The sequence below is a fragment of the Acomys russatus genome, chromosome 2, assembly GCF_903995435.1.
Source record: "Acomys russatus chromosome 2, mAcoRus1.1, whole genome shotgun sequence".
Lineage (NCBI taxonomy): Eukaryota > Metazoa > Chordata > Mammalia > Rodentia > Muridae > Acomys > Acomys russatus.
The window spans coordinates 35,467,004-35,486,487 of NC_067138.1; the positions used below are offsets into that span (position 1 = coordinate 35,467,004).

General features: G+C 44.0%; 1 protein-coding gene across 3 annotated transcripts; it reads left to right on the top strand.

Annotated features, from left to right (window-relative positions):
• Window positions 1-4,182: 4,182 nt before the first annotated feature.
• Window positions 4,183-17,460, top strand: Tp53inp1 (tumor protein p53 inducible nuclear protein 1). 3 transcript variants are annotated; one of them, XM_051160205.1, is made up of 5 exons: window positions 4,349-4,609; window positions 11,854-12,116; window positions 12,873-13,230; window positions 15,511-15,548; window positions 17,209-17,357. In XM_051160205.1, the coding sequence occupies exons 2-4, from the start codon at window positions 12,005-12,007 to the stop codon at window positions 15,530-15,532; spliced, it is 492 nt and encodes a 163-aa protein (XP_051016162.1). In that variant the 5' UTR covers window positions 4,349-4,609; window positions 11,854-12,004; the 3' UTR covers window positions 15,533-15,548; window positions 17,209-17,357. The 3 variants fall into 3 exon arrangements, with proteins under 3 accessions (XP_051016153.1, XP_051016162.1, XP_051016144.1); XM_051160196.1 differs by lacking the exons at window positions 4,349-4,609; window positions 15,511-15,548 and adding an exon at window positions 4,183-4,314 and having other exon boundaries at window positions 17,209-17,460; XM_051160187.1 differs by lacking the exon at window positions 15,511-15,548 and having other exon boundaries at window positions 17,209-17,460.
• The last annotated feature ends 2,024 nt before the right edge of the window (window positions 17,461-19,484 follow it).

The following is a 19,484-nucleotide window of genomic DNA, read 5'->3' on the forward strand; positions in this document are numbered from 1 at the left end:
GTACTCACTCTCAATTCTATTCTGAGTTATGGGCACTATCGCTCTGCAGGGCTGGCCTTCCAGGGCTGGTGGTTTGGATCGCACTTTCATTTGGGCAGATAAAGTCACTCAGGTGCATCAGTGTGTGCTGGAGGGACAGTCAGACAACACAAGGTGCAGCTCGGCACCTAACACGCCTTTCCTCCCACACTTGAAAGTATGAAGAAGGAGAACTGCCACAAGTTCGAGGTTAGCCTAAGCAATGTAATGAGACCTTTTCTGAAACAATAAAACAGAAACCCAAACAAACAAAAGCCAACAACGAAGATTTGGGTTTGGAAGCATAAATTCACTTATGGGTCTAGGCACCTTTATGAGTGCTTCTTATTTTAATAGACTAAAAAAAAGAGAATGATCTTTGGTTCTTTACTCTGGTGGGTTTGGGATTAAATTTCTCAGGAGCCATTAAAGCGTTTAAGCTTTAAAAGTTTTTTTTTCACAGCACCCTCTACATATATGGTCACTATGTTGCCTCCGCTAGATGGAAGGTTTTGGAGAGTCAAAGCTGTTTTGTTTAGTGCTGCTCTGGCAAGTGGCCCAGTGTAATGCTCATTTAAAAATGGTAAGTGAGGTGGCTGGAGATATGACTCACTGGTAAGGTGCTTGTCTAGCGAGTATGAGGCTTTGGGTTCAAATCCCAGCACTAACAAGACAAAAATGATAAATGAGCTGAGCAGTGGTAGAGAGAGAGAGGCAGAGGCAGGAGGATCGCCTGGTCTAGAGTGAGTTCCAAGGCAGCTAGGGCTAAACAGAGAAGCCTTGTCCCCAAGCGTTGGGATTAAAGGCATGTACCTCCATGCCTGGCTCTAAGGCTGTTCTCATGTTACTAATGGCAATCCTCCTGCCTTAGCCTCCTGAGTACTGGAACTATGAGTATGTGCCATAATACCCAATGAAGTCCACAGTTCTTGAGGGCACTTCTCCCCAGCACCCACCATACCTCACTAATTTCTAGTGCATCTTCCAGCACATAATGTCTTTTTATTTTAAGAGGTTTTTTTTTTTTTTTTTGAGATATAGTCCAGGCTGACTTCAAATTCAGTATTCTCCTGCTTCAACCTCCTAAGTGTGGCTATTTTATTAACATTTGTTTCACTTTTTTTAAAATTACATTTTTGAGTGCGTGTGAAAAGATTAGAGGACAACTTGTGGGAGTCAGTTCTCTTCTTCCACTATGAGGGTCTCCAAGATCCAATATAAATCATCATGCCAGCCCATAGTTTACTCATAATCGCCATATGGAACCAGGGTTTAAAAAGAAATAGCTGTGTGATTCCACACATGCCTGTGATCCCAGCACAGGGAGGCAGAGGCAGGCAATCTCTGTGAGCTTGGTCTACAAAGCCGGTCCAGGACAGCCAAGGCTGTTACACAGAGAAACCGTGTCTTGAAAAACCAATCAAACAAACAAAAAAAAAGAAATAAGTGCAACTCAAAGGTAGAGCTCATGCTTAGGATGTGTAGAACCCTGAGTTCTATCCACCCCCCAACCAAAACACAAAACAAATAAAAAAGATAGTTGACAGAACTTACAAAGTTGCAGAACTCCCACCCCATGCTATCTTTTTTTTAGGGTGCAGAGGTTGAGTCCTAAAGCTTTATGCATGTTAGGGACAAGCCCTACCTATGAGCCACACTCCCAGACCAAAGCCACAAGGTCTTGAGAAGCTGTTGTGTTTATAGTCCTGGATTAAGCCCTCCCTAACATCTTCCTAAGGAGATAAGTGGCAGCCCTGTTAAGTGTTCTGTTTTCAGTGTTTCCTTTAGAGAGTAGAGTTCCACCTGTTACCCCAGCACTTGGGAGGCAGGAGTAAGATTGCCATCACCCTTAGTCAAGCCACCACACTTCTGTTCCAGCCTTTCTGGTCCAGTTTGACTTATTCTCGTCTTCATTTGGAACAATGGATTTAATTGGAATTTTAAGGGATTGAACCTCTTTTTGTTTGGTTGGTTTTTTTGGAGACAGGGTCTCTCTCTGTAGCCTTGGCTGTGGCTGTGGCTGTCCTGGACTTGTTTTGTAGACCAGGCTGGCCTCAAACTCACAGTGATCCACCTGCCTTTGCCTCCCGAATGCTGGGATTAAAGGCGTGTGCCACCACGCCCAGCTGGGATTGAACCTCTTAAATGTAATCTAGAACAACTTTACATTTTTCCTAGACACCTGGCAACAGTCCACAGTCAAAGCCCAGCTGACCCGTTCTGTTGGTACGCAGATTGAAAATGACAGAGCAGACCTGACTTTGGAATTCTCTACATTTCTACAGCATAGCTGAACAGCATGGTGCTTTAGGTTGGGAGAGGGTCTGCAGGGTCCTCCTTTGTGGCTTGGAAAGAAATAAGTCTTTAGCAATCTCATTGTGGCTGGCAGGAGGACAGCCACAACCTACTTTTGTGAGCAGGAGGCATGAGCATTCCTTGTATCTGGATGCTGGCATAAATGTGGTCCAGTCCTGTGATCCTTCAAACAGAATTTGAGGTTGAATTCCTTTTGTTCTGGGAGATAAGGGAGTGTATTGAGCGCCAGGGAAAACAGGCCAGGGTGCTCTGACAGATGGGGAAAAAGAGTCAACGGACGCAGCAGGCAGCCTGGAACTGGGCACTATAGCAACACTCTGAGAATTAGCCTATGAATTAAAGGATGGTTGCATTCAAGGGGCCGGCAAAGACAGGGAATGGCCAGGTCTTTTGTCATCCAACAGAGAAAAGCTTGTGCTGCTGTTGTGTGACTGAGTTCGGCTGCATGCAGACAGCTCCGTACTGTGGAAGTGGCCTTACTCCCGTGTCTTACTTCATATAAGTACGCAAACCAGAGTACTCCAAGCAGGAACAATCCGCTAGGCAGTGAAGGGTTTTGGTGATTTCTATAAGTACTACTTTTAAAACTAAGAGCCATATTCCTTTTACTCTTATCTAGTCCCCACACTTCCAGACAATGTCTGGAGTGATGAAATACCCCTTCCTTATAGGGGCAGACATATGAACTTTCCACAAACCCCAACCCCTTGCTTCTTGGTACATCATGGCAAGTGGTAAGATTATAAATCAGCAAGAGTAAACAGAAAGCAATCGATACCTGAGTTAAGATCTGGTTTTCCTTTTCTCTTCTGGTGCTGGGTGATGAACCCAGGGCCTCGGGCATGCCTAGCAGGTACTCTGCGTGGCCTGATGAAAAAACAAAATAAAAGCCTGTTCATTAGAGCTGGACGTGCTATGGCAGGCCTTTTGGGGGATTTGTTAGTTGGTGGTAATGGGGTTTCTGTTGTTGCTGTTTGGGTTTGGTTTGTTGTGGTTTTGTTTTCTCTGTGTAGTCCTGGCTGGCCCTGAACTCACAGTTACCCGCCTGCCTCTGCCTCCCCTGGAAACCCTTGTAAGTGCAGTGTCTCATTTTCTTCTCACTACAAATAGCTGGTGAGTAGGTAGGTCTCATGTGAATGTCTACATTTTGCAGGCATATAAACAAAAGAGGTCATAACCTCGGATCATATGACAACTTTGATGCAGACCCCTGGGAAGAAACAGAGCTAAATTTTCTTCACTCAGGGTTCCTCTTTTCGGAAGCTAAGGGCCTTAAAACCCCAAGGGGGGCGGGGACTCCTGCCATGCTTTTTGTCTTTCTAGGCCAGACCTCTTGGAGGCAAGACCGTGAGCTCCCGGTTAATGTCCCTAACACAGAGGGGGCCCTGGTTTGTTGTCTTACTAAGAGGTGGGAGGTGAGTGGGCTACAGGCATCCCACGTACTCCGAGGACCGCCCAGAGGTAGCCGAGCAACTGGTATCCCCAACCACCCTCTCAGCAAAAAGGGGTCTGAGTGCCTTATGCCCACACTCTGGGCTCCTCACTCATCCACAGTGACTGTGGGGGTCGGGCTCTTTCCTCAACTTTCCCCTTCCTCCCCTCGCTCCCACTGGCGGCTCCCATCTCAGCCAGTCCCCGGCCCCAGTTTTCTCCCCTCCTCCCGCTAGCCCGGAGAGCGCTCGGGCTCCCGCTTTGTTGCCTGGGCTTGTTTCTGCCCCGGGCGCGCCGCGGGCCAGGTGCCAGGTCACGTGCGTTAGTGACAACCTCTCGCAGGGCGGCCCCCTGGAGTCCCCGCGCAGCCGATTGGTCGACCTGGGGCTGGCGCGGCTCGGGGCGGGGCCGGGAAGCCGATCAGCTGTTCCCAGAGCTGCACAACAACAAAAGGACCCGGACGGGCAGGCGGCCGCCAGGGCAGCGACTAGAGCGCAGGAGCCGGGCCCGCCGCCGCTACCTCAGCGCCCGCCGCTCCGCTCGGCTCACGTAAGTGCGGGTGACAGGGTGGCGACTGGGTGCCCGCTCCCCACCTTCCCTGCCGGGCCCTCTCCCTTCCCCGGCGCACCCGACGACACCGAGAACCTGCGGGTGACGGGAAACCCGCTCCGTTACCCCAGACCCGCCCTGGCCCCTCCTGACCTCGCTCAGCACCGAGCCTGCACCTGTGGGAAGAGCATTTCCGGTCGCTTCGGTGCGGATTAGTTTGATCACGGGCCCTTGGGGTGCGCCAGAGACTGCTGTGAGTTCCAAATACTTCATCCCAGACCGGCGCGACTGCCCTGTGAGGCCCCAACTTTGCTTATTTAAACGAAGGAAACTTGGAGGCAGAGAGAGATTAAGTAATCTTAAGGCCACAGAGCTAATTAAAAGGAAGCGGTGCTTACTGTTTGCAGAGAAATTTCACGTGCAGCTCCTTCATTTTGCTTCTGCTTTCGTGACAGGTTTACTCCGAGTAAAAGTTCAGAGTGGATTAAGTGGGAACAACCCCTCTCCACCTGTAACTCCTAAAGACTGTGGCGTTCCTGGCCGAAAGAGCCCTTTTGAATGCTTAGTAGTTTTGAGAGAGGAGAGTGTGACTCTTTGGCTCCTTGGACAGACATCATTACAAATGTCCCAAAATATTGAAATCCCATGCTTGGTGATTGTAATACTTTCCACTGTAATACTTTTTATTGGCAGGTGGGAAAAAACACCAGGCGGCCTTTGCAGCCTCAGTCACTAAAATTCAAAACTGCAATTTTTAAAGTCTTTGCTGGAAACCGTGGCCGACTAACTTACTTGACCAATGCCTCTTTTGTTTTCTCATCTTGTCTTATTCTTGCCTGCTCTTCGGTGTATTTCTCTTGGGAATGGCTCTGCTTTAAAAAATCAAGGTTAACAAGCAGTGGATTACCAACCTAACTGCTCTCTGTTCGCTATCTTTAGACTTCAGAACAGGAGGTGGTGAGCCCACAGGGGAATAATCTTGTAAATTAGCTAACTGGAGTAGAGGTGGAACGAGCCAAATCAACTTTTTTGGCCTGGTTTGTTCCCCCCCTCCTCCCCAGTTCAAAATTGACTTTTAAACTACTTGAATCAAAGCCAAGGTTTGGTGACTCACACCTGTAATTCCAATACTGGGAAGGTGGTGGTGGGAGAATCAGGAGTTCTAGGCTAGCACTTGTCTCTCACCAAAAGAACAAACATTTGTATTAGCATCTTTGTTTTTCTGAATTGGTAGGTTCACTTCTTCCACCATGCAGCTTCTAGGGATCAAACTCAGGTCACCAGGCTTGCCAGCAAACATTGTGACTTGCTGCGTTATCCCCTGAGAGTAGTTTTTAGGTTGCTTTTCAGTGATATGTTTAGCCAGCTGGTATTTCAGAACTGTTGAGGAGCCACAACTGCACTCATCAAAGTTGTGGGTGCCTTTGTTGTTAATTTTAAAATGTTTTTGGAGCCCCCTGCTGGCAGCCCAAACCACTGAGAAGTGCTGGTCCCTCGCCGTTTTAGAACCAGGCTGCAGGCTTCCTGCCCTGCTGCTCCCTCCAGATAGCAGACGTCTTGCTTTTGAGCAAGTTATTTTCATTTCTGGGACTCAGTTTCCTCATCACAGAGCAGAGGAATAGATCTCTCAACTGTCTGTCGCATACCATAAGCATTCTGCAAGTTGAAATTCTAGATAACTAACTAGTCAGTGTGTGTGTGCACGTGTGTGTACCCGTGTATATTCTTATATGCCCTTTACAGAAACAAGCAACAAATCTCAGTCCCACACATGGTAGCAGAAGGACCAGGTTTCTAAAATCAGCAATTGAGTCTACACCACACCCTCTTTTCCTGGGTATGTATCTCAAAACTGAGAACAGTCTCAGGTGGTGGTAACACAGACTCTGAGGCAGAGGCAGGCGGATCTCTCAGGAGTTTGAGGCCAGCCTGGTGTACAGAGCGAGTTCCAATGACAGCCAGGGCCACACAGAGAAACCTGCTTCGAAAGACTAAAACAAAACAAAAACGTGACTTAAAAAACATTATGCCTATAAGAAACAAACAAACCCAAAATAAACTAAAGGAAAATGGGCCAGATACAACAATTGAACAAGACAGTGGAATAGAGGAGCCCGCTCCCATCTCAACTTCTATGATGTTCATAGAAGTTCGTTCATCTTACTTCTTTAAAAAATGTACTTTTTGTAATGATGGGTGGAGGTACTTTAAAACAAGCAAGCAGTAATGGATAATCTGCATTGCTTAACACTTGGGCCCAGATAATTTATTTCCTTTTCCTGCCCAGAGGCTTCCAAGTCCCTCAGAGTAGCAGGCTTTCTCCTCCAGCTTTTCTTGCCTCTTTGCTAAATTCCAAAGCTATATTTGTCTCCTCTTGGGGATTCATGTTTTCTCTGGAACTTTCATTATAGTTTTACTACTGCCCTAGAGTTGTGAATCTAAGTCAGTCTGAAGCCCTGCTTTGCTATTTGTCTGCACATAGCACCTGCTCCCCTCTGTGGCTACTGTATCTGGGTAGGTGTCAAAAGCAATAGTGACTGGTAGGAAGGAACATTTTCTGGGTCTTCTGTGGGAGGTCAAAGTGTTAGCAGTTTAGGAAGATGCATTTTTAAAGATGTTTTATTTTTTTTTTATCACACATGTATATAGAGACTAGCCAGATGAGTGACATGCAGGTAGGTGCTTGCAGAGGCCAGAAGAGGGCATGGGATCCTCTGGAGCTGCAGTTAGAGGCTGCTGGGAGCGCCTGTGGGTGATGGGAATCAAACGCTACTCCTTTTGTGGGCCAGCAAACACTGCCTACTTCTCTTCGGCCCTTAGGAATTTTTCTTTTTTTAAAACACAATAGCACTGTCCTATGTGGGTGCTAAAATTTTCTAGTTCCTATGTTAACTATCAAAAACATTATACTAACATGTAATAGATGTATGACAATTGATTAATGATATACTTAATGCTTTTAGAATCAATTCTTTCCAATACATTCCAGTATATACCTTATACAGGTGGCATAATCAGATGCAAAGTTCTCACTCCAAATACTTGAGCCATTTTTAGTTCTTTTCCTTTTAGACTGGTTTATTGAATATACAAGGGAGCAGTTGGCTGAACAAAAGCTCGAGTATTCCCTACCTGGCTCTGTATTTGATTGAAAAAGTTTATTAAGACAGGAGGCTCAAACTCCAGATAACTGAAAGTTTCCTCAGTTTGACTCATTTTAAAATTCAGGGGTGGGTATGGAATGTATACCTTTAATCTCAGGACTGGGGAGATGGAGATAGTTAGGTTTTCTATGAGTTTGGGGCCAGCTTGGTTTACATCAAAAGTTCCAGGCTAGCCAGGTCTACATAGATAATTAAAAAAAATAAAATTGAGGGACTGGCAGGACAGTTAAGTGAGTGTACAGACATACATATTTTTTAAAGCCTTGCACAGTGGTGCACACCTGTAATCCCAGCACTCGGGGAGGCAGAGGCAGGTGGATCTCTGGGAGTTTGAGGCCAACCTGGTCTACAGAGTCCCAGACAGCCAAGTCTACACAGAGAAAAAAAAAATCTTAGCCAGGTAGTGATGGTACACACCATTAAACCTAGCACTTGGGAGGTAGAGGCAGAGGCAGGTGGATCTCTGAGGTCTAGATCAGCCTGTTTTACAGAGTGAGTGAGTTCCAGGATAGCCAGGGCTACTCAGAGAAACCTTGTCTCAAAACAAAACAAAACTCAACAACCCCCCTAAAACAAACAACTCCCCCCAAAACAAACAACCCCTCCCCCTTGCCTTAACCCAGCATTAGTTTTAAAAGTTAAAATTCAAACAGGGTATGGTGGCACATGCCCTTAATTCTAGCACTCAGGAGGCAGAAGCAGATGGATCTCTGTAAGTTCAAAGCCAGCGTGGTCTAAAAACTGAGTTCCAGGACAGCCAAGGTTGTTACAGAGAAACCCTGTCTCAACCTCCCTCTCCCCAAGTGTCTTGGTCACAGTAGTCAAATACATGGGATGGAGCTAGGCACGGTGTCGCACGCCTGTAATTTTAGCACTGGGAAGACAGAGGCAGGTGGATCACTGTGATTGCGAGGCCATACTGGTTTACAAAGCAAGTCCAGAACAGCTAAGGCTACACAGAGAAGCCCTGTCTCAAAAGATAATAAAACCATACATGGAATGGCTTATCTGATGAATTTGGTGGCTGCCTGTACAGAATCTGGTGCAGAGTGTGAATCTCTAGCACCTGGTTATTCCTGGCAACACCTACAGAAGGTAGGGCCAGAGAGCATCACATAGACTTCCCTCACATCAGGATTCTAAGTTGTGGCCCCTACTTGAGGTAATCCTGTTTCTATTTTTCTCACAGTGAGACTAAGGCTCACAAGACTTAGTTTGCACAACCACCCATTATAATGCCAGAGCTTTCCCTGCTAGTTCCTAGGAAAGCACTCCCAAACTTCTTTGCAGGATTCAAGACCTCCAGATGTGTCATGTAAATGCCAGCAATGACTCTATGCCTGAAGAGGAGTTCTTTCCTTCCCACTGCTGGTCCTTGCAGAGAAACAGGTCACCTGGAAATGGCCTCCTGTTCAAGAAACCAAGTGGTGTGTCTCATGGCTGTCCTGTCTGTGGCGGGGTCCAGACATTACAGGCATAGCCAGTCTCTGGTTTTGGCTGTAGCCAAAGGGGGCAGTTTACAGCTGCTCCATTACCCTTGAGCCAGCCACATTTTGTGGCTTGTAGTCACTGATATGGCCTGAGTCCTAGTGCCTTGTCCCAAGACAGTATCACAGGTAGAGGACAAGGCTGTCACTCAGGAGGACTGAAGAATTCCCCTGTGACATTCTCGCCACTCCATAGCAGCTCTAGTTAATTAATTAGGGCATACAACAAGACCCTTAAAGAGTCCTGACAATGGTGATGGCCTCTTAGCCCATTCAGCACAGCTGTACTTGGGCTGATATCTGCCCTTATAACCTAAGAGAAATTGGTAAAGTTTGAAAATGTATCTTTGCTCCCTCTTACATGCTCAGTACCCTTCATGCACATACAACCTTGTAATGACTCTCCTTTGAGCCCAGCACACTGCAAAGTCCACTTCTTCTATAGTTTCTGTTAGCCTGCAGCCCTCATGATCTTACCATGCTGTTTCCAGGTTTCAGGAAAACTGGTTATGCAGTGACATTTCTTGTTTACCTGCTTTTAATAATTAATGGCTGAGGAGGATGCATTACAACCCGAGTGTATTAATGTCATTTGTTTGAGATGTTTTACCCTTGTATGCAAATAGTTGTTGCAACCTATTCTATACACAGAGAATAGAACCAGGTGTTCTAGCAGCACAGCTTAACTATTAAGAGGTTTTTTTAAAAAGTGAGCTCGGCACTTCATGTAATCTTCTTACCTGATGCAGAAAGATCACTGAATTCCAAACCAACCAGGACTACATAGTGAGACTATGTTAAAAAAAAGGGGGGGGGCAAGAGCCTATTTGTCATTCCCTTGTGTTGAAAGCTCCTAAATTTACACTCCTGGATGAAACCACACCTGTCCTCTAAGTGGTCCCATTCTTCCTGACATCACCCCTCCCCTTTATTTCTTTTGAGACAGGGTTTCTCTGTGTAGCCTTGGTTGTCCTGGAACTCACTCTATAGACCAGACTGTCCTTAAAGTCCTGAGAGATCTGCCCACCTCTGCCTCAGAGCACTGAGATTAAAGGTATGTGCCACCATGGCCAGGTTTACCTTTTTGAAACAGGATTTCACTTAGTACCCAAAGCTGGCCAAGAAATCTTGAGCCTCTTGTCACAGTGTGCCAAGCGTGGAGGTTACAGGTATGTGCCTCCATGCCTGGGCTTCTCAACCTCTTCCCTGTAAGGTCCTGTAGGATCTGGTCCTGCTTGGCCCCCAGACTGTTCCTGTGGCCCGGTTGGATCTTGAGTTCTCGCTCCTATGCAGGCTTTCATAGTCTGCCCCTTCCCCACTTCACATCTTCTCAGTTATCCAAGATCACTTACTGGAAAGCTGCACCAGCAAGGTCTGAGGACCATCTAGTATTCTTTCTGCTACATCCAAACTACAGTTTCACTTCCTGTGTGGTTCTCGTTCACTGCTGCCTCCCCTGTGCCTAGAACTATACCTTATACGTAGGAGGTAACTCACTATTTGTAGAATAACAGTTGATTGGTCCAGAGGCCCTTGCTAAGCATACCGCCTATATAATCTCACTGAGGAAGAGTAGATCAGGGAGAATGTTTTTGGCCTAAAGTAGAATGAGAGCAACTAAGAACAGCAGGTAGATGTAGGCTATCTGTATAGCTGAGTCCATACAACCTGCTGGTGGCTTAGAAAGGGACTGAGTGGCATCAGAGTTGGTAGGAAGCAGGGGGGGAAAAAAAGCTATTCTTGAGGAAATGTTCAATTTTCTATGCTATTAGGTAGCCAGGTAGAAATGGCCACTTACATCTGTACCTCTGCGTTTCTACCATGTTGGCTCCAGGGGTCACACTTAGGTAGTCAGGCCTTCATGTAGTTGTTGATTTACCAGTATTGTCTAATAACTGCCCACATCAAGTGCCACTTGTTTATCAGTGCAGCCTAATAATGTTTATTATTAAACCTAATAATTATTATTAGAACAGTGTTTTTTAACCTGCTAGCAATCAAGACAGACACTTGTTATATTCTAAAATAGCCTTAGTTAACCTGGGGCAGGTATCCGATCCCTGTCCCAATCTCATGCCATCTGCTTCTAATAATTTCTATCAAGCTACCTCCCATCCATAGTCCCAAATGCTTGATAATGCTGTTCGTCTCCATCCATGCTGACCATGTGCTTCTTCCATCTAACCCATGGTGGCCTTCTTTCTCCTCTCCCTCTTAAGATTCTCTCTGTGCCTCTGTAAGATCTTTATCTCAGTGGGGTCAAGCCACCCAAAACTCCTTTTACCTTGGGCTCAGCCTAAGGCAAGGTCACATGCCTTCCACACCTTTACCCATTGAACTATCTCACTGCCTCATCTGCCTTTTCCCCCCTTTCAGATGTATTTAGTTTTTCCTGCATGTATGTCTATGTGCTGTGTATATGCCTGGTGCCCTCTAAGGTCAGGTGTCAGATCCTCTGGAACTGGTTGTGAGCCACCATTTAGGTGCTGGGTATTGAACTGGTCATCTATCTGCAAGCGCAACACATGATCTTAACCATATAAACTTTAAAGTGAGAAAGGGGGAAAGCAAGACTTGAGTCCCATGTACACACTGACTGCTGAACACTCCAGTGTTTCCAGTCCTAGTTCTTGCACAGTTAAGTTTCTACAGTGTAAATTTCCTCATGCCTATAATAGGGATTGTTTCAAAAGCCAAACTATGCTGTTCTTGCAGATTTCAAATAATCAGGCATGCTTAAAGCTATACACGATGAATATAAAACAGCAGGACAAGGGGTGGGGAGGATGAGGGCATGGCATCATGCTGAAAGACAAAGGGCTAGAAGTCCAACCCCCTCTCAAAAACTTCACAGCAAATAAAAATAACCGTCTTCTGTTTTATTTTAGGGATGAGTCTTCTTGCTCTTCACCTATGTCTTCTGAGGAAACACTGTGCACTTTAATCTCCTGTCTGTGCCATCAGGCCAACTGAAGACAGGGTTTCAAAATCTCAGCTATAAAGATAATATCCAGCCAAAGTCTCAATCCTGCCTTAACAATGTTTCAGAGACTGAATAAAATGTTCGGAGGTGAAGTCACTACTGCTTCCAGCCAAGAACCAGAATTTAGTGAGAAAGAAGATGATGAGTGGATTCTTGTTGACTTCATAGGTAAGGCAACACAACAGAGGTAGCATCCAGCAAGCTATATAGCCGAAGATAACCATAAACTCCGGATCCTCCTGCCTTCACTTCCCAAGACTATGGTTATAGGCACACCCCACCATACCTGGCTCAGAAGTGGGAACTCCTGGGGCTTGTGGGTGACTCAGTAAAGTGCTTCTACACACACACACACCTATGTACCCTCACACATAAATGTATATATACATACATAGAAAATGTGAAAATTTCAAGACAGGGTTTTCCTGTGTAGCCTTGGCTGTCCTGGACCAGGCTGGCCTCTGCCTCCCAGAGTGTTGGGATTACAGGCATGCACCACTGCACCCAGCGAAGTGTAGTTTTTAAGGCTTAAAAGTAAATAAGGGTATCTTTAAAAACATTCAGGAAACATTTTGTGCCAGAAAGTTGAGTTAGTGATGTCAGATATCCAGTTTTGCAATTCCTAAAGCCTGGTCCAAGCAGGGGTGCTTTAATAGAAAACCCTCATATGAGCAGCAGGAACCACAGGGCTCATATTATGTCTATTTGCTATAATAGAAAATCCTAAAGCCATTCTTCAATGCCAGTGTAACTACACAGACAGAGGTCAGAGATTATAATTGTAATTGTTATAAGCAAATGTAAGTGCCTCGGTGAGCATCTGTTAACATAGTATTGTCCTTTTTCCTGTGTTTTGAACTTGATGGATGACTCTACCACATTTGACTACTCATCTTCCCATGTGCAATGTGGATCACAATCTAGATACTTGCACTGGTTTCTCAGCCGAGGAAGAGGAGGAAGATGATGACATCAGTGAAGAGTCCCCAGCAGAGCACACTTCAGTCTTCTCCTGTTTACCTGCATCTTTGGAGTGCTTGGCTGATACCAGTGATTCCTGCTTCCTCCAGTTTGAGTCCTGTCCAATGGAGGAGAGCTGGTTCATTACCCCTCCCCCATGTTTTACAGCAGGTGGATTAACCACTATCAAGGTGGAAACAAGTCCTATGGAAAACCTTCTCATTGAACACCCCAGCATGTCTGTCTATGCTTTGCACAACTCCTGTCCTGGTCTCAGTGAGGCCAGCTGTGGGAATGAAGAATATAACCCAAGTGGTCCCAGGTACGTTTTAAGAACAAGCACAAGCAGTCTGCTAAACAAAAAATTTATTTCTAATACAAAGCTAAGGCTTAAAAGAAACAAAAGTAATTGTGTTAGAGACTTACTTAAGTAACTTGTTCCGAGTTATAATTGCAGTATGCAGATCAGGATGGAGTTTTACAGGGTTATTGTAGCATGGCTCAGTTTAAAAAATTACACTACTGAAGGGAAATTTAGGAAAGATTAGTATTTTTGATAAGCAAACTAGAATGTAATTCTGGTGTATGTTATAGACTAGATTATTTTAGGGTATCAATTTCACCTAAAATATGTCTCAAAAATTCATTTTCTTACACATATTCTTAGCTAAATCACCTTAAATGGTGCTTAATCTTGAAAATCCAAGTATTTGTTCCAAGGTTTGTCCCCAGATTTCATACTGAAGTGATGTGCTGTTATATGGCAGTCCAAAATGGCAGATAGGTAAAGACCCAGTAAGCTCAGGGAAGGGAAGCCAGCGAAGACTGATGTGTTCCAAATGAACCTTCCAGAAGAGAACATTCTCAGGAATACATCCGAGATGGTTCTCACCTACGAAACCACATTGTCCTCTCCATCTAATCTGCTCAGAGTCTTGCCTGGCTAGGCAATCATGCATGTCGGTGAACATGCCCTATAATATCCCACTGACTTACTCCTTCTTGTAGGTAGAGGGTTCAGGTGACTCTGGATCCTCGAGGACTGCACTGTAATCCAAAGGGCTTCTTTTGGATGGTTCAGGCCTTGTTTCTGCTGGACCACTGAGTACAGCTTGTTTCCTATCTATAGAGTATAAACAAAACCCAGGCAATGCTGTCCCAGTATTACAGATGCACTTTAGCAAGGCTAAATACATTTCCTCTTTCTTGCACCAAAACAAAAATCCTGTTTTTTATACAGTCACATTATGCCAGGAATAAACTAGGACTTCAAGTGGCACTTTATTGAAAGCCATAATTTTGCTGAGCTGTTTATAATTTGTTTGTAGTCGATTTAAGTCTACTTCTTAAAAACTCTTCCCTACTGATTCTGATTGTACCTCTGAGGAATCCACACAAGAATTTAACATGACCAGGAGCTAGAAAGAGCCCTAGCTGCTCTTTCAGATGACCCAAGTTCAATTCCCAGCATCCACATGAAAGAGCAGGGATAACACTATCTTTTGGCTTCTATGGGTAATGCAGGCATGTGGTGCAGATTTTACATGTAGGCAACACATACACAAAACAGAAATAAGTAAAATCTCAATTAAAAAAAAACTTAACATGATTAAAAAGTGGTCACTTTAAATTTGTTTACTGGCATTTGATACTTACCTTTCAATATTAAAGCACATGTATGATTGGCCACTTTGCCAAGTAATATATTACAGTAGACATGAATACTATTAACATCCCGGGCATGTATGTCCTAGAATGTTTTTACTATATGGGCTCACACCAACACCTATTCACCCACACTTTGAGCCCATTTTGGGCCATGCTTTCTATACTATTTTATTTGACATGATACAATTATTGTGTTTGAGCAAATTTTCACTTCATCTGGTTCCCAAATCATACTCTAATCTTCTCCATGAGCGCCTAGCCTTGGAGAGTATTTCATCAGCTTTATCCAAACCAGCGTCTATGCACTGTAGCTAGGATTTAAGTGTTTGCAACTTGATGCCACAAGTTGGTTTTGCATTCCCACACCATAAATATTAACATGTAGGTGTAGGGCCAACAAACATACTTTTCATAATTGAATTATCAAAGGCAAGGCATGGTGCTACATGCTTGTAATCCCAGCATTTAGGAGGGTGAGGCAGGAGGATCACTAGTGTTAAGGACAGCTTAGAATGCATAGTGAGATACAGTCAAAGGGGATATGTGTGTATGTGTATTTTTAAATCAAGGTAGAACCAAACGTTTGCAAAACGGCACTATTTATGTAGTCAACAATCTTTCTGAGCAAGCAATAAACCATGTCTTTCAAATATATTACTTCCATTCTGTCTGTCCTCAGGGATATTAGTATAAACCACTTGAGTATGAAGCTAAGTGCTTATAATGGCTTTAGAGTGTACATTTTATTGCATCGTAGCCTTTAAATATTGTTTGTGAAGGTTTATGAGCAACCATAATTTTAAGTAATATATGTCATCAATTGCCCATAATAAATCAGTCTTAATAAAGAAAAATGACCATGTCCTAGTGGTAAAATTAAAATGGCATTTTAAATCTTACTATGATTTAATAGTTCACCATTTAACATTTGTAGGGCCAGGAAAAGCTGCTTATAAGACTCACGAGCACAGAGTAAGTATGTTCACTTTGAGAATGTATGAACTGTTATCAGGCTGAACAGGGAGGCTAGGAACTCAAATGCCCACCTTCTAAAAATCATTGAGTTTATATTAACTTTTTCTATTTGTGTGGTTTTTCTTTCTTCTCTTTTCCTTTCCTTCTTCCTTCTTTCCTTTCAAGACAGGGTTTCTCTGTGTAGCCTTGGCTGTCCTAGACTCACTTTGTAGACCAGCAGGCCTCGAACTCACAGAGGTCCACCAGCCTCTGCCTCTGCGAGTGCTGGGATTATAGGCATGCGCCACTACGCCTGCTCTCTGTTAATTTCTTAATGGGATCTGTTTTAGTTCTACTCTAGTGTGGATAGTTTCCTGAGATTATTTTAGACAAAATATGTAACTGAATTCCTGAATAAAGTAACTGGTAAAAAACAAACAAAAAACTCAGACTTGGGCATAGCTCATTGTATGGAATGCTTGCTTGGTGCACAAGAAAACGTAGGTTCAGTTGTCAGTGAATAAACTGGATGTTGTGATGCACACCTGTAAACCCAGCCCTTGAAGGGGTGGAGGTGGGGCGATCAAGATCGTTCCAGGCTACATAGGGGGCTTAAAGCTGGAGCTAGATACCCTAGCTCAGTCATCTCATCATCACAGTTATCCTGGGCCGGCCAACGGTGCACGGGGCCTGAGACAGATAAACAGCACTGCAGAAAATTAACTTATTTTATGTGTTAATATAGTTTATCAACCATGTTCTAAGATAGGTTGGTTTTGTTGCTTTGGTTTGGTTTTTGAGACAGGATTTCTCTGTGTAGTCTGGGCTGTCCTGGAACTAGCTCTATAGACCACACTGGCTTCAACACTATCCAACTGCCTCTGCCTCCTGAGTGCTGGGATTAAAGATGTACATCACCATAGCCTGGCTTAATATTTGGGTCTTGAAACATTGCCAGGTAAATGCCATTCCAAAACATACCCTTCTGTGGTATAAATAAAACACCAACTGATGTGTGTAATAGGCATTGACTTCTTGCCTAGAAAATGTAAAGTTAGTGGAATGTCCTTATGTACATTTCTGAAATACAGATTCACATGTTACCTAGGACATTTTACTTGTAGCCAGAAACTTGAGAATTAAAAACAGCTAAAAAGCTGGGTGTGGTGGCTCACACTGGTAATTCCAGCACTTGGCAAGCCAAGGCAGAGTATCAGAAATTCAAGGCTAATGTTGCCTACTTGACACATTGGAGGCCAACGTAAGCTACAGAGATTCTGTCTCAGAAAACTAAACAGAACTACAGATGTTCAGTAGGCATCAGTTCTGGAGAACCATATTAAATTCACTCAGAGTATGAAGCACATTTTTAATATACAACCCAGTTAGCCATCTCTGGACAGTTTCTAGCCTATGTTTCTATTGAAAGTTAACGTTTCAGCTAGAGATATGGCACATATTTGTAATTCCAAAACTTGAGAGGCTGAGGCAGGAGGATGGTGAATTTGAGCGGTAGCCTGGGCTCAATAACAAGACCCTACAAAATAATCTGTTTACCAGTCATAAGATGCTAAGTCCTTACCAACCACAGACAAATAAATGTAGAAAATCAAGTTACTAAGTAACCTTCTTAGTAATGTAGTCTGCTGTTGATACACTCCACTGTGTTTTGTTTCAGAATGGAAGCACACAGTGAGGTGGGGAAGCACATTCACTGCTGTGTTGCAGCGTTTGCTGCTCAGGCAACATTTTTGGAACAACACAAGAGCTTCCGTCCTTCCCAGTGGATAAGAGGACACACTGAAAGACAGCCTCTGAACAGAAATGGCCTTCGTCGCCAGAACCTTGCCAGGGATTGCCACACTCGACAAACGAAGCATAGCGGCTGGGTGCTTCACCAGCCCTGCCCACGCCAGTACAGTTACTGAGAACACTGAGTTTTGCTGGTGGCTTTCCTGGGGTTTGTGCGTGTTTGTGGGTGTTGTGTGTATACAAGGAAAATGCTGTCACCTTCCAGCCAGCTGAAGACCAATCACCTAGTGTATCAGTGTGTTTAGACACCATCACAACCAGATTTGTGTGCTGTGTATCACATAATGCCTTGCTCCTGACAATAACTTTTTAAAAACATTTTCAGAATATTTTTGGAAATATAACAATACAGTTACAGTGTTTGGGGTTGCCAGTAAGGTATATATATGAGTTAGTCAGCATCTTAAGGACATTTCTTACCCCAAGTCTAAGAATAGTCATCTTTTCAATTTCCTTTATTTTGTATTATTTAATCTTTTGTGTAAGGAAAAATTTATTCTCAGGGTCAGCCATATACTTTATTGACCAATACTTGATAGTCTTTTTCTGTATATAATGAGTACATTTTTACACACTAACATGAGCATTAACAGGTGATTTTTGCCATGGGTAAATTGGAATTAATGGCTGAACTTACTTTTAAAAGAAAACTTGACATATTTATGTATGTATGGTTCTTTTTTCTGCAGATTTGTCATTACAGTTAATTGTGGAATTCAGGTACATTCACTTTGTGAACAATATACATTAGGTAATTCTGATGTGACTCCACGAAATGGTACAGATACTATAACTGTCGTGGACAAAAGCACTTATTTCATGTGCAAAGGGAAAAATTAGACCTGTGAGATGATATTTGGAATCTGTTTGTAGGTAACCCACAGTGCAGTCAGCATTTGGAGATATCTGTAACTGCCACCTCAGCTAGACATGCACCAGCGCTTGCCCAGGCACCTAGTGACTTCATGCTATGTCTGCCATAAGAAAGGGAGAGATACTGTGCTAACTCCTCAGATATGGCCCTGTCCTCCCAGGGGCACTGGAGACACGGGACATATGGTGGTGTGTTTATAGCACCTAAGTGAAGACTGATAGGTTGTGGTTTCCGCAAGCTTTCATTTTTTTAACTTCACAATATCTTTAACCACTTTGGCCTCTGTTTCCTCCACAGCAGGGGAGTAATAATACTTACCTCCCTCCCAAAGTTGTGAGGGTTATATACTGATTGGAAGTGGGGCTGTCAGAACTGAACTTCGTGTGAACTTTCAGGCCCTTCTACTGAACCTAGTGGTGGGAGGCTATGGCAGTTTTTCTGCCACGATTCTTCTTCAGGGTTGGCGCTAATGAGGCCAGGGTTCAGGGATCCGCTCATATAGGCCAGTTAACATGATGTAAAGGAAAGCCCATTTTCTTACCTTGAACCAGTCACTTCTTTTAAAAATCAATTTTGATGGATTTTGATGAGCCATCCACACTTGGAACCAACTTTCTGGAAAATTAAAACAAATTTACATCTTGAAGTACACTCTACTAAGAATAACACCATTGCCTGTGCTATCAGACAGCTCACTTCCCTATCCCCTGTGCAGCCCTAATTAACATTTGCTTATGAAGTAACTCCAAGCATATTGTTATGGGAGGTATTATCTCTGCAGCAGATTGATGCAGGGAACCCTGGGAGACTTTGAGGGAGGAGCAGTGCTCTCTGATGAGGGTGGGCAGTTAGATGGTGAGGGGTGTTCTTACACTGGCTGTGACTATTATGTGCCAGGAGGTCTCTTTAGAACAGGAATCTCGATTCCTCCTTTAAACCTTTTCCATACTGACTTCCCTTTTTATTTGTTTTCTAATTAAGGGGCCAAGTCTGTAAGTTTGTCAAATGTAAAAGTTATTTGTTACTGTTTGTGTTTTTATGGAGGTGTGCATGTTTTACGGGGCCATGCATTGGTTACTTGGAGATAGGCCAGCTATGTGTCTTCTGCATACATGCAGCCTTATGCCTGCTCCCTCACATCACGGGAGCTGTGTCTCACAGGCTGAGGCTCAGCCGTCAGAACAGTGTTTTGTTGTTTTTTGTTTAAAACAACTTTCCCCCAAAATTTGTTTAGCCCTTAAGTACATTTACATTTCTTTCAGTTACTT

Excerpts from the sequence above, each read along its gene's own strand:
- Tp53inp1 (XM_051160196.1), top strand. The coding sequence starts at position 12,005 with ATGTTTCAGAGACTGAATAAAATGTTCGGAGGTGAAGTCACTACTGCT. Across the intron at positions 12,117-12,872 it reads GATTCTTGTTGACTTCATAG|ATACTTGCACTGGTTTCTCA; the intron begins GTAAGGCAACAC and ends ATCACAATCTAG. Across the intron at positions 13,231-17,208 it reads TATAACCCAAGTGGTCCCAG|AATGGAAGCACACAGTGAGG; the intron begins GTACGTTTTAAG and ends GTTTTGTTTCAG.